The 18,485-nt window shown below is 40.6% G+C and overlaps 1 protein-coding gene across 1 annotated transcript in view; it reads left to right on the top strand.

Moving 5' to 3' along the window:
- Positions 1–1,655: 1,655 nt before the first annotated feature.
- Positions 1,656–18,485, top strand: part of btbd7 (BTB (POZ) domain containing 7) — a 38,479-nt gene continuing 21,649 nt past the window's right edge. The window contains exons 1-3 of the mRNA XM_060866068.1: positions 1,656–2,086; positions 15,744–15,983; positions 17,144–18,208. Coding sequence (XP_060722051.1) covers positions 15,902–15,983; positions 17,144–18,208 — 1,147 coding nt within the window. The 5' untranslated portion in view covers positions 1,656–2,086; positions 15,744–15,901. The remainder of the gene's footprint in view (positions 2,087–15,743; positions 15,984–17,143; positions 18,209–18,485) is intronic.

Below are 18,485 nucleotides of genomic sequence, written 5' to 3'. Positions count from 1 at the left end.
AGTCGACTCTGTTCCGATTCATGAATCGACTCCCAGATTTAGTCGTCACAAAAGCTTCAGTCTGCGTTACTCTTCTTAACCACGTGTGGGGGCCCGTGCACCATTAACGCACACGCACACACACAAAAGCATATATACACACACGTATACACACACACACACACACACACACAAAAGCATATACACACGCACACTCATACACACAAAGGCATATACATACACACACAAGCATATACATACATATACATACACACGCACTCACACACACAAAAGCATATACATACATACACACACACACACAAAAGCATATACATACACACACATACACACACACACACACACAAAAGCATATACATACATACACATGCACACTCATACACACAAAAGCATATACATACACACACAAGCATATACATACATATACATACACACACACACACACACACACACACACACACACAGAAGCATATACATACATATACATATACACACACACACAAACACACACAAACATACACATACACAAAAGCATAGACATACACACACATACATACAAACAGTACACTGATCGTTGGCCCACAGGTTCCTGACCACTCTCATATACACACACTGATTATTTTTTCCCCAGTAGGATTGTTATCTCCTCAGGCATCTCAGTGTTTGAGGTCAGTTTGTACAGACTCTCAGATTACTGATTATATTTCAGCAATACTGCAGTTAACTAGAGCTCCTCCAGAACACTCTCAAAGCCATGCTTTAAAAATACTTCAGACAGACATTACTGTGGAATATTAATTAAATATTAAACATTATACACTGTGTGTGTGTTTTGATTGTTGTTACTGGTTTGCTGTGGCACAAAAGTGTATTGTGGTGTAGTTGATGGAAAATGCCCAAAGCCCTCTGTTATAATGTCTCTTTAAATGGCTCTTTAGTCATCATTGTTTTGGCTTGTGTGTAAAGGTCGTATTGATCCGAGTGCATTCTGTCTTAACCACATCACTGTGTATATTTTCTTTCATGTCTCTTCTGATGCTTTTTGGTTGCTTAAAGTTTTTCTAGCAATTACACAGTTTTGAAAAAGTATTCACTCCTTTCCTTTTTTCCTGTTTTGTTGCATTACAACCTGTAATGACCAAAAACCTGTAAATACCATGTAATAATACAAAATATTAAACAAATACATAAATGTATATATTTGTTCATATATTTTTATATATTTGTTCATATATTTGTTCATATTTATATTGTTCATATAAATAAATAAAAAAATTAAAAATATATATATTTTTAAGAATAATACATATAAATAAACAACAAAAAAATTAAAATAAATAAATAAGACCAAGTAGGCAAACAAAGAAAAATAATAGAACAATTATTTATTTATTTATTTATTATTTAAATATTATTTATTTAAAAGTTATACATATTTTCTGATAAAAAGCTGTGCAATATTCAATGAACAATAATTAACACATCGATTAGAAATGTATTAAAATACAATATATATTTAAAATGCGGATTTTTTTTTTTACAAATCTAAATAAAGAACATAATACACACGTTGTTGTGTTTGTGTTGAATTTTGTCTCGGTTGGATTTTTTTAAAGCCTCGAGTTTTGGCTCGATTGTTTCAGCATACAGCGACCGCAGCGTGCGCGAGCTCATGCACTCGGTTTGTCAGCTGCGCGCGACACACAGAGAGACGCTGTGAGGTGAAATGCTAAGCTAACGGTGTAGCTCCTGTAGCTGTGAACAGTTACACACCGCTTTACCAGCCGAGTTTAAACCCCGAGCTGAGACGAGACGACGTCAACACACGGGGAATCACGAGGGTGTTTAATAACGTCAACATTTCCGTGTGTTAACATAAAAGAGAAGTTTTATCGACGGGACTAAAGCACTTTAGTTAGCTAGCTCGAGCTCGAGCGCTAATCGTTAGCCAAGCTAGCTCACTGAGGGGGGGAAAAGTAGCGACGTGTTCACCTTTATCCCCTACCGTGGATTAATGAGCGAGTTTTCAACCATTTAGATATTAAAGAAGGAGTTTATCAATCTTTCTGGGTCGGAAACCTGACCTGAGGTAAGTAACTTAAAGCTGCGCTCGTGCGCCGTGCTAACTCGCTAGTTATTATCTCACCATATTTGTTTGTTTTTGTTACACAAAATGACGCGACGGCTCGTTAATTTGGTTACCTGTTGTAGTTAGATTTGTTCACTAGTAGCTTCCCAAGCTAACTTCTCTCGCCTAGCTTCTTATTTTAGCAACCGGAGCGATATAAACAGTAACATCGTGCTAATTGTGGATTAGCCGCAGATTTGTGGTGAACTTTCCACCTCAAAATGTTCTCGTTATAGCGCTGACATAAAGCCTTTATAAACGGCTAATAACGCAGAACGTCGTGATTACGTGTAGTCTGTGACGTCATGTGTATGTAGACAGTAAAGAATGAATTTCAGCATTAATGATGTATTATTATTGTGTCAAAACACAGTGCGGTATGACAAGTCTTTTTACAGTAATTAAGTCAAGTCTATGACAAGTTTACAGTAATTAAAGTATGACAATTTTTTTTATCCTATTATAGTTATATTCTCATGTTATAGCAGCTTTTAACAAAAGAAAAGAAAAAGCATAGATTAAGTTACAGTATGGTGCAAAGCTCTAACACTGGAGACACCTTCCGTGGATGTTGGATAAAATTAAATTTTATTTTTTAAACTTTAATTAAGAACAAAAAGAATCTGTTAATTATTAGCGAAGCATCACCGTACGACGAGCTGTTGCTATAGAATCCGTCAGTATTACAAGGAGTGCATGAATATAAATAAACCTGCTGCTGTTAATGAACTGTAACTATAAATGGTTAAAAAGGAGGATGATGATGGTGATGTCATTGTTGGTGAATTGCACTCATCCCAGGTTGAGGTTAGATTCTTAAAGGACTCAGCTGTAGTATGCAGTGTGTGTGTGTCAGTATTGTGATGTCATTAGTAGGTTACATGACCAAGTGCGAACAAGTCATGATGTCTGTTTACAGAGATCTCTTTATTCTGTGAGAATCGATTATTAACGCAGATTTATCCCGTTGAGTCCTAAAACGTGCTCCTAGTGTAGGACGGGCTTACTCTGTTTTTCCCGTCAATTGTGACAAAAGTGACCCTGGCCAATCACAAGCCAGTGTCTTTGAGCTCCTGTATGAGGAAGAGTGCAGATAGAAGTGTCCTCTGAATACGTTCCAAAAGTTATGCCGTTATAGTAATAGTAATAAAACTATCACTGCTCTGGAGGTGATTTCCTTTAACAGCATGAAGTGATTTATTTATTTATTTATACCACAGCAGTGTCTCATTAACATTTATCTTTTTTTATTAATCAAAGAATGACACGTTGTACATTTTGTCCATTTATCGATACGTTTAATTAGTTTGTGTTCTCGCTTGTGTTATAGCAGCTATAAACATCTATTTATCACCACCAGAAAACGCAGCTTGTCAAAGAAACATATAAACTCTTCTGTCCCTAAAGTTATTTACGGCTTTACCTCTGGCTCTGGAGACGCTGAATAATCGTCGTACTTACAGAAAATTACACCATCTCGGTCTTTCGTTTATGAGCCGTGGTTAAGAGTTTATTAAAAGTTTGCTTGTACAAATATTTGTTTGTTTTCTGCACCGTATTGCTGTCGGATTTAGCAGGATGTGATGCCTGTTACTGTTCAGAAACTTACTACGGAGTTACCCGTTTGTTTTGTTTTTTTTTGTGTGTGTTTTTTTTTTTTAAACTGTATGTCTTTCGTAAGCCACACCACAACACGGTTATAAAAGTGTAGTACAGGAAGTGAAAGCCTATGAAAAGATCATGTTTCCATCAGATGTTGATGTGAAAGTCTTTAGAGAGAAAGACAACCCAAAGTGCACAGTGTTTTTCATGTGTACTGAAAGAAAGGAGTTGAAACATCTGTATAGTTTTGTACAATTTAACGTTTATCTTCACTCAGCACTTTATCCAGGTCAGGGTCACAGTGACGTTTGATGTTTTTCGTTAATAAAATACAGAAAATGTTTTTTGTTCATTTAAACAGTGCTGAAGTTTCTCCGTGTTTAGATAAATTTAGACGCAGCGCTGTAACACACTTCCATTTATTCTAAAAAGATTCCATCACCTCTTTATCGACCGACCTCGCTTTCTGTCATTTATCACATCAAGCTTTTCCTCTTCATGAAATCAGAGCTTGTTTTATTTGGATAAATCTGTTTAATTGTGTTTAAGTGCTAAATTAAACATCTCAGCCACCCACTCCTTACTGTGGCCTGCAAAACAACAACAACAACAAGTGTAGAAAATGAATATTTTCTGCTCCACTTGTTGAAGATTTCTCTAACAAGCTAACGTCTCACAGAATTCATAGAGTGCGTGGCCTTATTTTTTCTTTTTTTTTTTTTTTTGTTTAGTTTACTAGTTTAAAATAATAAGACAGCTCATAATGTTACACACACGATTCAGGACGTTTAGATTGTAACCTGCTCTATATATTTCTTCATTTCCTGCACTGCACTCTATTGACCTCGGTCTGCTGTCACCAGAGAGACTGAAATGTGATGGTAAAGGGAAAATGAGACACTTTCATCCTTACAAACACAACCCCTTGATTTTCTTGGCATTGATGACGTGTGACCATGAAACTTGCGGTTTTATACACGACACTGTTTTACTCCACATGCCGCAACGCTCATTTCATTCATCTTCTTCACTTACGAGGTTGTTAAACCACACAGGATAAAAAAATTTATTAGATCTACTGTGGAAATTAAATATTTTAGTAGAATTAATCATGGCTATGATTTGATGGTTTAGATAACGCGCGTATTTGCGTAATTATGCTTCCCGACTTGGAAAACTAGTCAAAATACGCAGCGCAAAACCTTTTGCAGAACGTAAAATATGAAGCGTTTCTGCTGTAGAAAGAGGACAGTAGAAACACTTCATAAGTTTCTATTTTTTCATGTTTCGTCGATTACACCCTGCCCAACACTGCAACCATTGTAGAGGATGCTTCTGAATCCGATTTGTTCACGTTCGTCTGCGTACAGCTTTCCTTGCATTTCCTGTGTCTAAAGGCTCAGTGCATCATTTGTTCAGAAATCCTGAAGCGACGGAAAGACCTGAATCATGGCTTTTATGAAGACAAAAATCACACCTGGCAGTTACGGCGATGCTAATTGGCTCCCGTTCGAGACCGAACCAATCAGAATGGCCGCTTTCAAGCGAACTATAGCAGGCACGTGTACATGACGGCTACTACTAACTACACTAACTACACGGAAAGACAGTTGATGCTCTTCGATGACAGTCCGGCTTTGACTTTGCGAATTTGGGACAAATTATCTACGATTTGTTCGACAAGATTGATTCCACTGAAGCTAAACCACGGACTCGTGGAATAGAGACTTACTGAGATGAGTGGGAGGTGGAATTCCCTCAGCTTGAACAAGGTCCATCAGGACCGCGCTATAAATGGTGCCACAAATACGGCACAGAATATTTTTGCGTCTGAAAAAGGGGCAAGTAAAATTTCTTACATTCGAACCCTACTATCACATGGTAATGGTGGTGAAGGTACAATGATTCTCACACCAAAAGCGAGAAGTGTTGAGATGAAACGAGAAGGACGTCTATCTAAGGACAGGACATGCAGGCAGAAGTGCCAACTTGAGCTAGGGAGCGTTAGGCAGGATTACAAACCTCTACCAAGATTAGTTTCAGTGAAAACTAGACACTGAAGTCTAGCAAAGACTAAGGACATAAAACATACAGTATCAAAATGGCATTTATTACAAAAGGACTAGCTAAACCAATTAGGGGTACTCATGTCCTCGACTTATACAGTACCCGAATACAGTACCCTCATCTCATGAAGAGGAGTACTGAGGCCATCCTTAAAAATATTCTTGTTTGCCGTAACCCGACCGACCCTGTCAATTTAGGACCGACTCAATTTTTTTATTTTTTTTGCTTTAAGTCCGACCGACTTGCCGGTTGTAAATTTGCGTTAAGACCGACCGATGTTTTTTTTACTCTTCAAACAACTAATGCAAATTCTGTTGTTCAAAAATCTATTGCACGAATCGATTGGACCAACCAAGTTTCGAAAACGAAAATAGGAAATTGATTTTAACGGCTTTCTCTCAGAGCGTGTCCAGGTTTTTTTTTGGAACGTGTCACACAGCAACTGCAGCTTCGGACACACATGCATAACAGCAAATAATACTTCTGCACGATGTTTCTCTTTTTACAGCAGAAATGTGAATGGTGTGTTCGACCGAAGGCACGGGTTGAAGACCCAGTCAGTGATGTCACGATATGCTAATTTGTTTAAATTCATACCTACGTAATCACCATCACCAAAATTTAACTTTTTTTTTTTTTTTACACTGAAACTTGAAAAAAAAATATAGACCTACCTACCGACCCTTTTTTTTATTTTATTTTATTACTGTTACTGCAAACCAAAATATTTTTAAGGATGGCCTGAGAGAAAAACAGTGCTATACTCAACTCCAAGCAAGGGACAGGGGACTGTACTCATGGCTCTTGGGTATAAATAGTGTGTGTCATAAATAGTGTGTTCAGATTGATGAAGAAGAAATGCACTTCAACACCCAGGATGATGGTGCACTTATTCAGTGTAATGATCTTCTGTTTTTTGTTTTGAGGACAGCTTCATATCTTTGTTTAAAAAAAATTTTAACAGCGTTTAGCTCAGGAGTTATTGACTCGGGAAACTCCAATCTGTGAATATGCGGGCAACTTTTCTTAAGACGCCGAGGCGCTTTTTTCCTTCTCGATAGGTGAGTAACGTTGGTTTTGCTTAGTTTCACAGAACTAATATATGTCATCCTTTGCATGATTATGCTTGTGTGTCATTTTTGCTTGTTTTTATCTGCAATCGTATTGTTCTTCCCTGCAAGCTATGGTAAAGACACATTTCTTTCCATTAGTTGCCTGGGTTACATATGTATGTGTAGGCGGAGCTATCAATACAGGGGTGGGACCCATTTGGGTTAGGAGCGTGTTTGTTTTGGTGATTTTATATGTCAACATTGGCTTTCAAACAACAGAGACCCCACCTTTAAGCAAATTGTTTACATATTACTATTTAGTTAAGAACTACGTCTGTCCTGTTCTTTCACCAGCTTTTATTTCTTCTCTTTAACAAAAAGTCATAAGAAATGTTTTTAAAGATATAAACCGGCTTCTTTATAGAGAATTAATCACCACCTTCTATACAGTGATGACATTTGTGTCAAATGTGTCATGGTGTTAAATATATCAATAACGTGGAAGTGATGTCATGATGTTTCCTAGCTCCAGCCCAGTATATACACCCATCTCTATATATTTCCCTTGACCTCGCTGACCCAGTCTTTAATACCCTCATCTGTCTGAATCAATCCGTCTGAATTATTTACGCTCAGAGATGCTTTTGTGTTGTGTTTATTACCGTGCTGTATTGCTTAGTGTATTGGGACTGTAGGACAATTAAAAAAAAAAACAGCAGGACATCTTAACTAAAGGGATTTGCTTACGAACGACTGAACGAGCCCCGTGTCATGCTTTAAGGCTTTGATTACTATCTGTTGTTTGTAAAAACGAAACAAAACAAGGCCTAGAAGACATCCTGTTTCTTTTGTCGCTCTGATCATTCAGATGTAATCAGATGGGTTATGAAGCATGTTGGCTGGCTGGGGTCTCACATTTTCCTGGACGGTGTTGTGTAAAGGTTGCATCTGTCTGAAGACGGTTTTGATGAAATGTCAGAGACACAGGGGAAAACCCCGGGACACTGCGGTGAGCTCTACACACTTCTGCTATTATCTGCGGCATCGCTGTGAGAGAACGAGGACTTTATTTTCTTTAATTTATACTCTGATGTTCTGTGTTCAAAGTGAGAGAAGAGCTGGCCAGATCATACAAGCTCACACTCATTAGTCTCACACACACACACACACACACACACACACTGTGTCGTTCTCTGGATAACAGAGTAACACAGAGCTCTTTATGCCTCTCACTTCAGTTTAGTGCACATCACTTTGTGCCCAGTGGTCCGGTAAAGTCTTGTCTAACAAACACGTTTACTCTCACTCTCTTACCAATAAGTAACAGCACAAATATATTTATTTCAGTCTTGATAATTCTGTGATCAGAGTTTTAATTCACGGCTATTTTATTTATAGAACGTATTGCTTTGTGACAGATTTGTGTAACATTTACGGCAGACTCTCTTATCCAGAGTGACTTACATTTTTTATTTCAGTTTATACACCTGAGCAATTGAGGGTTGGGATTCGGATTGGTTCGAATTGGGATTCGAGCCAATGACCTTCCGATCAGTAGTTGAACACCTTAACCACTGTTCTCCCACATCCCACAACAGAAAGCAGTAGATGCTGTTGGCCCAGTTGTTTAAGAGGTACCAGTTACCCCAGGAGTAGAGGAAGTTACCCCAGTCAAGGGTGTATTCAGCCCTGCACATCCTTCAGATATTGAAGTTTGGTTATCGGATGTGTTGTGGTTTGTTTTCACACTGAACATAATTTTAAACATTTGATGTCCAGATAGTTGGATAAAAGCTTATTTTGTTGCTGCATTGCAACATTGGAAGTATATCTATATTTTTTGCATTTTAACACATCATAAATGTCATACAACAAAACTCGCTTTGTCCTTTTCTGTTTTTCTTTTTTTTTCAAGGAGTGGATGGGGGGCTGGTGCATTTTATGCTCTTGGTGTGGAGAGCTTTATGTCTCTGAACACTTTTATGAACGTTTTAAGATTCGGAAGTTCCGCAGTGACCAAAAATGAAAAAACATCAGTAACAAAGGGGCTTTTTACACCTGGTCACTTCATGCGTTTTCTGTGATGGGATAGCTATCCGATGGTAAAAAGACCAGGTCTAAATGCCCTCCGAAACTTTTCGAGATGGATATAAATCCGATGGTTCAAACCACTTCAGGAGGTGATCTGGGACGCATTTCAGATGAAACTGGACAGGTGTAAATGAATGTGGTTGTTCAAGCCACATACGTCAGCGATATACTCCTCCCGGAGTACGTCACTCGCAAGTGACTCACGAGTCGTACATCGCGCCAGAAACAAACAGTAAATGCTGTTTTTTGTAGCATAACCGTCGTAACGAGTTTTTCGTCTTCTTTTTGATTGCGTTCTGAAAACCGCATACACCAAACGTGTTCCATTTCAATTATGCCAAGACGCATTTATGTGGCCTAATGTAAATGGAACGGTTTTAACAAATCAGATAGCTATCGGATCAGAGAAAACACATGAAGTGACCAGGTGTAAAAACGCCCTAAAGGAAACAATGTCTTTCATGTAGGAACATAAAATATGATGAGCTGGAGGTCGAGGAAGCAACTTTAGATTCAACTAGAAGTTTTGTTGATTCTAGTACGTGTCTTGTTCGATGTGTTTGTGCTGCTTGTAACAGTCGTGTCGCTGCTCAAGGTCAAAAAACAGGAGAAAAATATATTACATTTAAATATTTTTATTTCAAAGTTAACCTTCCTCTGATCATAATCCCCTCGGTTATTAAGACAGAAATGTCAACAAGCAGGAAAACTCAAATAATTATAATGTAAACAGAAGTCTAAAGTCACAATGAACACTTAACAATTATCTCTTAACATTTAAGGTGCAAAATGATAGAAAATGTAAGAAATGCTTAATAAAGTGTAATAAAATAGTGCAAAGTGTTAAATATAAACATAGAGAAACTGCCATACTGGCGCGCTGACTTTTCCTCTTTTATTTACAATTTCCTCGCTCGCTGCGGCTCATTTTCTGCTTATCAGTCACCGGTTACTGAAGAGGAATCCAGCACCAGCACGAGACGACGATATGGCGCAACCAAACATGATACTGTTACATGATTGGCTGTTAGCGTGTCACTCCCTACATTGCTAGGTTACCAGAGAGCGAGTGCCTTTGTTAATGCAACCATACTTGCTTCGCAACCTCTGTTTTCTTCCGACGGAGAATAAAAAATATCGAATGTTTTATCGAACACATTTTTATTGATATCGATCACGTGTCTATAGCATCATTTTATCGCCCAGCCCTATCTTTAATGTTCACGTTACTCTACGTAGTAAGGGTTTAACGATTTTCTTTTTAAAATAAAAATACATAAAATAAGAATACAGCATGTGACTGGGGATTGATATTTGCTTCACCTCAGTGAGTTGTGTGTAGTTAAGAAGCAATTACGAATGTTTGTCACTCTGTAACATCGTGCTGCGTTGACGTTTACCCCTCAAAAATATTAATAATAATAATAATAATAATAATAATAATAATAATAATATTAATAATAATTAAAGCTGCAAGCAGCATTTCCCGGGTTCAAGCGTTTAAGGCCTTTAGGGAGTTTAAGGCCTTAAAGGATTTTCACATACACAAAGTGACCCGCAAGTTACAGAGGGTGGCACCCGCTCCTAACCTAGTGTCTCTAATACAGAAAAGCTTACCAACGTGTTGCACAATATATGTCATGTGAAGTACTCACCTGTCCAGTTTTCCCCAAAATAAACAAAGTCATATCGTTGAGTCTACAATCCTCGTGCGAAGCAAAACGTCTCTGTTTTGTCTTTTATTCAGTTATCACGTTCACTGAGTGTGCGAGTGAGTATGTGAGTGTGCAAGTGTGAGTAAGTGTGCGAGTGTGAGTGTGTGTAAATGTGTGTATAAGTGTGTGTGTGTGTGTGTTCCTCGTATGTGAAAACATACTTGGCAATAAAGACCTTTCTATTTCTGATTCTGAGACTTTGCCTTACGAGTCAGCACAAAATTGGGTTTTTGGACTGTTGGTGGCGCTAGAGGGCTTTTTTTTAAAAAGGGCTGTTTTTAGTGATTTTTCCGTTATAGCGCCACCAAGTAGCCAATCGCCGCGGTGACCTCAGTTTGACCTCTTTCACAAGTGTCCCAAGTTTGGTGTTGATAGCTCATTTAGTTCTTGAGTTACATTTTAGTAAAACTGGCTCCTCACAGTCCGAACGTTTTGGGGCCCCTTAAGGATCCTGAATCAAAATTTCGATAATTATTGACATTGAGACTCCAGAGAATATTACTGCACTGGATTGGTCTCGATCAGGCGAAAAACCTAGGACTAGTTCGCAAAAGTAGGTTTCGAACAAAATGCGCTATAGCGGAAAAATTTTAATGGCGGAAATAAAATTGGAGATATACGTTTTTTAAGTCGTTAGCCAAGGATTCCAATGATATAAATTACTTGAGATTTGGACATACGGTTTAGGAGCTATGGCCACAAACGCGTTGAGGAGCGCTGAAGCGCCTCAGATTGGCCGATTTCGCTGAGTCCTTGGCCCTGAGTAACTGTGACCAGTACTACCATCTGACCAAGTTTGAGCTCTCTAGGCCTTACGGTTTGGGCTGCACGATCATTTGTAGGGCGGAATAATAATAATAATAATAATAATAATAATAATAAAAATCCTAACGAAAACAATAGGTTTCCAGCGCTTCGTGCTTGAACCCTAATAATAATAATAAAACTAACGATAACAATAGGTGTCTACGCCCCTTCGGGGCTTGACCCCTAATAATAATAATAATAATAATAATAATAATAATAATAATAAAACCGACAATAACAATAGGTGTCTGCGCCCCTTCGGGGCTTGACCCCTAATAATAACATATTACTTTACTTTTGATTCTAGAAGAGCTTTGAGTTTGATTCGATTATAATGACATATAATGACATGTGTATGTGGAAAATGTCTTATAATCATATTGTGATGAGTTTAGTTTATTACCAACTGATAATTTTCTGAGGCTTTCCTGTTTCATTTTAACGTGTTTGTGTTTGTAAAAATGAATAGTCTGTGATTTTACGTGATTTGTGTCTGCACTCCGTGTTAATAACACGTCAGACTAACCTGCGTACAGGACCGTGTGTGTGTAGTGCCATGCTGACATTGGCCAGCCTTACTGTGTGGAAAATGTTTATATTTCATAATCATCTCTCCCCCTTCAGTTTGAGCTGGAGTTCAGCTGGCGTTAGTCAGATGATGATTTATTTACCCATCGTTTCTGGCACACCGAAGTGTTGCTCGGCGCTCAGGCACATTGCTCCAAATGTTTGCTTTAGCCTTTGCTTGGCCTACAGGTCTACAGGTGGCAGGTTGCCTGCTTGCTCACGGGAATGAAGGGAACGTTAACGAGGTTTAAGTCGTCTGAGCGCGGCTTAACGCTGGACGCCGTGAGAATAAGAAATTCAGAAAAGAATCTATTTAACTGTAGTAGCATCAGTTAGAAATACAACAGTATTAAATCTAAACGGTGTGAACTTTGGTGTCACCTGAGGGTACGAGGTGTCTTTGTTCAGAAGCTAGTTTACAGTACATGTTGTGTACCTTTACTGTGTGATGGTGTGTGGTAATGTATTAAAGTATCAGCGGTCAAATCATGTACCGTAAATAATCATTTTATATTCTAAAGTCACCCGAGACGTCCCATTGGTGCTGCTCTATTTCTGAGAGAATATTTGGACGTGTACGATAACACAAGATCTGCCAGAGATGTGATTTTCAGGCATCATCATCACGACTGCTTCGAATTTTAGAATTAGAATCTTTTAGGACCTCAGAATCTTCAATGAAATTCCTATTCTGTCACACACAGTGGAAGAAGAAGAGTCTTTATTTTTATCACATCTACATTACAGCACAGATGTTACTTCTTTACACGTCCCGACTTTGGAGGTCAGGGTCAGAGTACTGGGTCAGACATGATACAGCACCGCTGGAGCAGTGATCAACAACCCAGAGCCTTAACCACTGGAGCCACCACCTTAAAGTAGATCATCCATGTCTCATCATCCATCTATTAGTATGAGAGAGAGAGAGACAGACAGACAGACAGACAGACAGACAGAGAGTTAGAGAGAGAGACAGAGAGAGTTAGAGAGCAAGAGAGAGAGAGAAACAGAGAGAGAGTTAGAGAGAGAGACAGCGAGTGTTAGAGAGAGAGAGACAGAGAGAGAGCAAAATATCGACTCAGTGTCACTTGTTAGAAGTTCTTTGTCTTGGCTGTTATGAGTTTGGTGAGACTTTGTGACACAGAGTATAAAAACAGCTACATTACACTTTACACAGCAGATCCAGTTCTCTGTCTGCATCTCAACATCCAGTCCATCGTCCACATTGTCCTCCTCCTCTTCACCTCAGGTTTATCTTCATCGCTCTTTGTGAGCCTCATCACGCTCTCACGCTGATCGGCTTTACTTACGTTCGCTGCTTCTTTTTTCTTTTTAAATGCGAGTTGATTTTGTACTCAGTATCATACGTGTGAAGTCCAGATTTTGACCCTGTCAGTAATATATAACTGAAATAAGGAAGCTGGAAATTACCAGATGGCTCGTGTGTATTTTGGCAGTCGAAAGTGCAGATCAAGACAGTCGGTCATAAAAAAAATTTCATTTCATATTTGATGAGAAATTAATTATAATAGTTAATCAAGATTTGTAGATTTTTCACTGGAGTCCTTGGCAACAAATATTACCAGCGAACATGACAATTTCAGGTCTTTTCTGTTTGTCTGCTTTACATTTTATTGTCATTGCTACCATATTTGTAGTGTTTTATCAACACTTCTTACGTTTCTGGATTGTTTCTTTGTTACTTGAATGCATTGTGTTTGGTTAAAATATAAAAATATACCTGACATCAGCCTGATGTCCCTCCCTGAATATTGTTGTGATGTACTTGTTCTACTCTGAGTTTCTTCAGTCATGACCCTCAGTGTTACTGCGTGGGATCCAGCTGCCATGTTCAGCGTCTGTATCAGTGACAACCCTGTACCCGTTTCCACCTGGATACAAACAGCTTCTGTGTTTCTCATTTTCTTTTCTTTTCTTTTTTTTCTTCCCTAAATCCCTTCTCCTCGTGTGTATCCTAATTTCCCACAGCGCTGACGTGCAGCAGTCTGTTCTTTTTGCTTTCATTCAGTAGTCGGGATCAAAGTCGGCTTTATTCACGCCGCAGCTTTGATGTCGAGAACGTTCCGGACGCCGCACACAGGGGGAAACGGTCAAAACACGGACGTACACATGTGCAGGACTCCCCGCTGTTGTGACTGGGTCTGAAACCCGAGCCTGGGAGTCTTTGTGCTGCCTCGGCCCGTGACCACAAAAGAGTCGGGGTAACCTGAGAACCCCGGGGCCTTCTGGGGCTTCAGAGAAACAATGCAGCTCAGTGTTTAGGGAGCGGGGGGGCGCTGTGGCCGTGCCGAAATGTTAGCTCACCGCACGTGTAAACTTGTTTGTTCATCTATTTCTTTGTTTGTTTATTGTGTTAGTGAAAGCTGCAAAAAGGTTTTCAGACCTGACGACCTTTTTATTTTCTCTGAGAGAAAAGTGATCACTTTATCAGCCGTCTGTATGCGGAGTGACAGTTATTCACTTCTGATTTTATCGTACTTGCAGACGTTTGTCCTCATGAGTCTGGGGTTTGAGGAATGTCAGGTCTCAAATCGGAATGTCAGGTCTCATATTAACATCATCATGATGGTGTTCCCCAACCGTCACCTGGTGTTTATGGCATTTCGACATCACGCTGTAGTGGCACCGCCTCTTCCTTCTTATCTCAACCCTGGTGGTTAAAATAAAACCCTGTCTGTCTGTGTCTGTGTGTCTGTGTCTGTATGTGTGTCTGTGTCTCTGTGTGTGTGTGTGTGTGTGTGTGTGTGACTGACAGCCATTCTCCCTCTGGATTTGTCTTGGAAGCTTTTTTACTCGTTTGTCTCACAATGTGTCCTCTAGGTTCTTATTTCACTTTTTCTCCTCTGGATATCACAATGGGACACAATTAAGCCCCTTTTGTCTCCCAGACCCTGCAGTGTTCTTCCCTAGTGAGTTGTTTTCCGTCTGCTCCAGATTGCACACTAAAATGAAGCATAGCCTAAATATCAGGATGGAGCAGAAGCTCCTCACACACGGTTTCTGTGAAGCTCAGAGAAATGTCTTTCTTGGCACTGAGGTGATGGCTTACTGTTAGCTGCCAGATCAAGGGGGAAAAAAGGTATTTCTGGGAAAGAGTAGAGTACATTATGGTGTTGGTGATGACTTTCAAGTTAGAAGTCTCTCTCTCTCTCTCTCTCTCTCTCTCTCTCTCTCTCTCTCTCTCTCTCTCTCTCTCTCTCTCTCTCTCTCTCTCTATCTCTCTCTCTCTCTCTCTCTCTCTCTCTCTCTCTCTCTCTCTCTCTCTCTCTCTCTCTCTCTCTCTCTCTCTCTCTCTCTCTCTCTCTCTCTCTGGATTGGTGATTAAGTTGAAGTTTCCTGTAATGAGACATTGCTTTCTTTTTCTTATTACCTTTAAAAGAGAGAGAGAAAAGAGGCTGCTGAGGGAACGACTGTAGCTGAAACCGAGAACAGGAACTGACTTGTGCCGTTAAATGTAACTATAATCAGATAAACATTGTGTTTTATTATGAGTTATTAACACATGACCTGCTGTTACAGGATAATTACTTCTATTATTATATCTAGTGATGAGACATTTCCTACCTGTGTGAAATGATGGGAGATGGGACTGTGATGGAGGAGCGTTTCTACTGGAATTTCATCTCTCTCTCTTTCTCTCTCTCTATCTATTTCTCTCTCTCTCTCTCTCTCTCTCTCTCTCATTTCCTCTCTCAGACACACATAAACGCACACACAAAGAGGAATGGCTGAAGGTGCTCCGGTGTCTCCTCGTCTCCTCGGGCCTGAGCGAGCGAAGCTGTGAGCCGGGCGGAATGATTTAGCAGGGTGGCACCAACCTTGCACGTCAATACAGAAGGAGGAAGAGGAAGAAGATGGGGGTTAATGCCTCCAGCTACCCTCACTCGTGTTCCCCTCGAATCGGGGGACATTCACCCACCCAGCAGACCTTCATAGGTAATCCACCTCTCACTTCTGTGTTATTGTGCATGGGGTAATTCATGATGCCACTAAATCTAATGCAATTTGACTCCTAAGGTTCACTGTTTGTTGATGCTACTGAATGTTTTGATTCGATGTGATTTATAAGGCAATGCGATACACTGAATCTGCCATGATTCGATTCATAAGCTTGATGATTCCATGTGGTTTATGATTCATTTTGATTTATAAGTCAATGATCTGATGTTTGATTTGTTACAGTTATAGAGCAGCGATTCGTTACCTTAAATGATTCATAACCCGACGATTTAGTGTCCGATGATATCCTTATACTTTACCTGTTAGTTCAGTGACACTCAGAAGCACCTCTTCTTGTTTTTTTTAAGCAGGGAAACAAATCAATATCAAACAAGCCGAAGACTTTGAACAGAAGCTTCACTGTTATTATGTGGCATTAATCACGCTTTAAAAGGTTTAATCCCATCAGGTTAATAGGTTTAGTGTGCTGAGATGATGAAGTCGAGGGTGTCTTAGAGGGCAGCGCCGTGTAAACGAGCTGCTCGGGAGTGCTGAGGTTCATACAGCCAGAATCACAGCTGGGCACGTGCACCGTGTCCGGGATACACTTAATCATGTTCACACTGAGACAGGAAAGTAACTCAGTTGCTCCTCTCCCTTGTTGCTGCGCAACACTGAACTCACTCGGGTCTCCGGGTTTTCAGTCAGTTCCTGCTCACTTAGCATCAATATCAGTGCTAGTACTGTCCTGACACTCAAGAACTAAAGATAGATACCTATTTTACTTCATGCTTGATGTCGGGATGGATTACCTACTAGCAGATACTCAGAGCTCTGATGGTTATTATATTTAAAACATGATGAAATAAACCAGAGAAAGATTGATTAATGATTTTCATATGTAACAGATAATATGTCGAAGATATCAACACATGGCTGAGCACAACAGCTGGTCATAGTGTCACAAGCTTTATTAATCGCTAAACACCAACGCGTGACTCATTCACACCTCAGGGGGTGGCAACAATGCCTTTTTCTTCATTGTAGAATGAAAATGAATGTCTTTATTAATCGTATTATCCATATTATTAATATTTATATGAATACAAAGAGCATTTATAGTGTGTGTGTGTGTTTGTGTGTGTGTGACCGCCCAGGCACATCCTATGCACCCCAGGGCTATGGAGTTGAGTCAAAGCTCTACAGCTTGGATCATTGCCCAGAGAAACCTCAGGACAAGAAAAAGAAGAGCTCAAGCCTGGCCACGCTGAAGAGGCGCTTCATTAAGCGGCGTAAGGCAAGTCGTTCAGCTGATCATGCACGTCACATGAGGGATCTGCTCTCAGGCTGGGACGTCCGCGACGTCGCCGCCCTGGTGGAAGAGTATGAGGGTACGGCCGCACTCAAGGAGCTCAGTATGCAAGCGTGTCTGGCCCGCCCCGATGCTCGCACACTGCCCCAGGACCTGGCCTCTCTTTACCAGCACAAATACTGCACGGACGTCGAACTTGTATTTCAGGACACACGCTTCGCCGCTCACCGAGCCGTCCTGGCTGCACGCTGCCCCTTCTTCAGGACACTGCTGTCCTCATCACCTGGGTACAGCACACAGCTGCTCCTGGATGTGGGCACAGCAGGGATGGATGCCTCCATGTTCTCAGCACTGCTGCGTTACCTGTACACCGGGGAGCTGGGAGCCGAAGACACCCGCCTGCACAATGTGGACGTCCTGTTGCGGCTCAGCGAGGAGTTCGGGACGCCCAGTTCGCTGGAGACGGACATGCGTGAACTACGCCAGAGAATGTGCTACTACGACTCGGTGCTCTGCTTCTCCTCCGACTCAGAGCCAGATAAACCTTTCGTAGCAGACATGAGTGGAGAGGAGGAGGAACTGAAGGCCCATAAGGCTGTGCTGGCGGCTCGCTCGCCGTTCTTCCGGAACCTGCTGCAGCGGCGCGTGCGTACAGCCGAAGAGGAGACCACGCCCGCACGCATCGTCCTAAACGAGTCCATCATCCCGCGCAAGTACGCCGGCGTGGTGGTGCACTGCATGTACACGGACGTGGTGGAGCTGGAGCGCGTGGTGCGGAGCAGCCCCTCGGCCGGCAGTCTAGGTGAAGCTCAGGCTTTAGCCGCGGGGAAGGGAAGCATGAGCAGAGCTGAGGAAGCCATGGAGCTGTACCACATTGCACTGTTCCTGGAGTTCAGCATGCTCGCACAGGGTGAGTGTGTACAGTGACTAATTCAGCAAATAACACCGTGATACAGGGGGACACGATGTTAGAGAAAAAAACACATTAGGATTTACTCTAATTAATAATTTAAAAGGCTTCACACTCATTACAGATCCTCATTATATAGAGAATAACACCATTGCTGTGAAACCGTTGTAGTGCTTGGTGTGTGTGATGTAACATTCGTTTGATCCTATCGGTGTTCAACTAAAATATAATGTATATACTGAAAATAACAGACCCTGAGATCAGTAAGATGGTTCAG

The sequence above is a fragment of the Tachysurus vachellii genome, chromosome 3 (genome assembly GCF_030014155.1).
Source record: "Tachysurus vachellii isolate PV-2020 chromosome 3, HZAU_Pvac_v1, whole genome shotgun sequence".
NCBI lineage: Eukaryota > Metazoa > Chordata > Actinopteri > Siluriformes > Bagridae > Tachysurus > Tachysurus vachellii.
The sequence above is the reverse complement of the archived record's forward strand: the minus strand, read 5'-3'. Positions and strand labels throughout refer to the sequence as shown.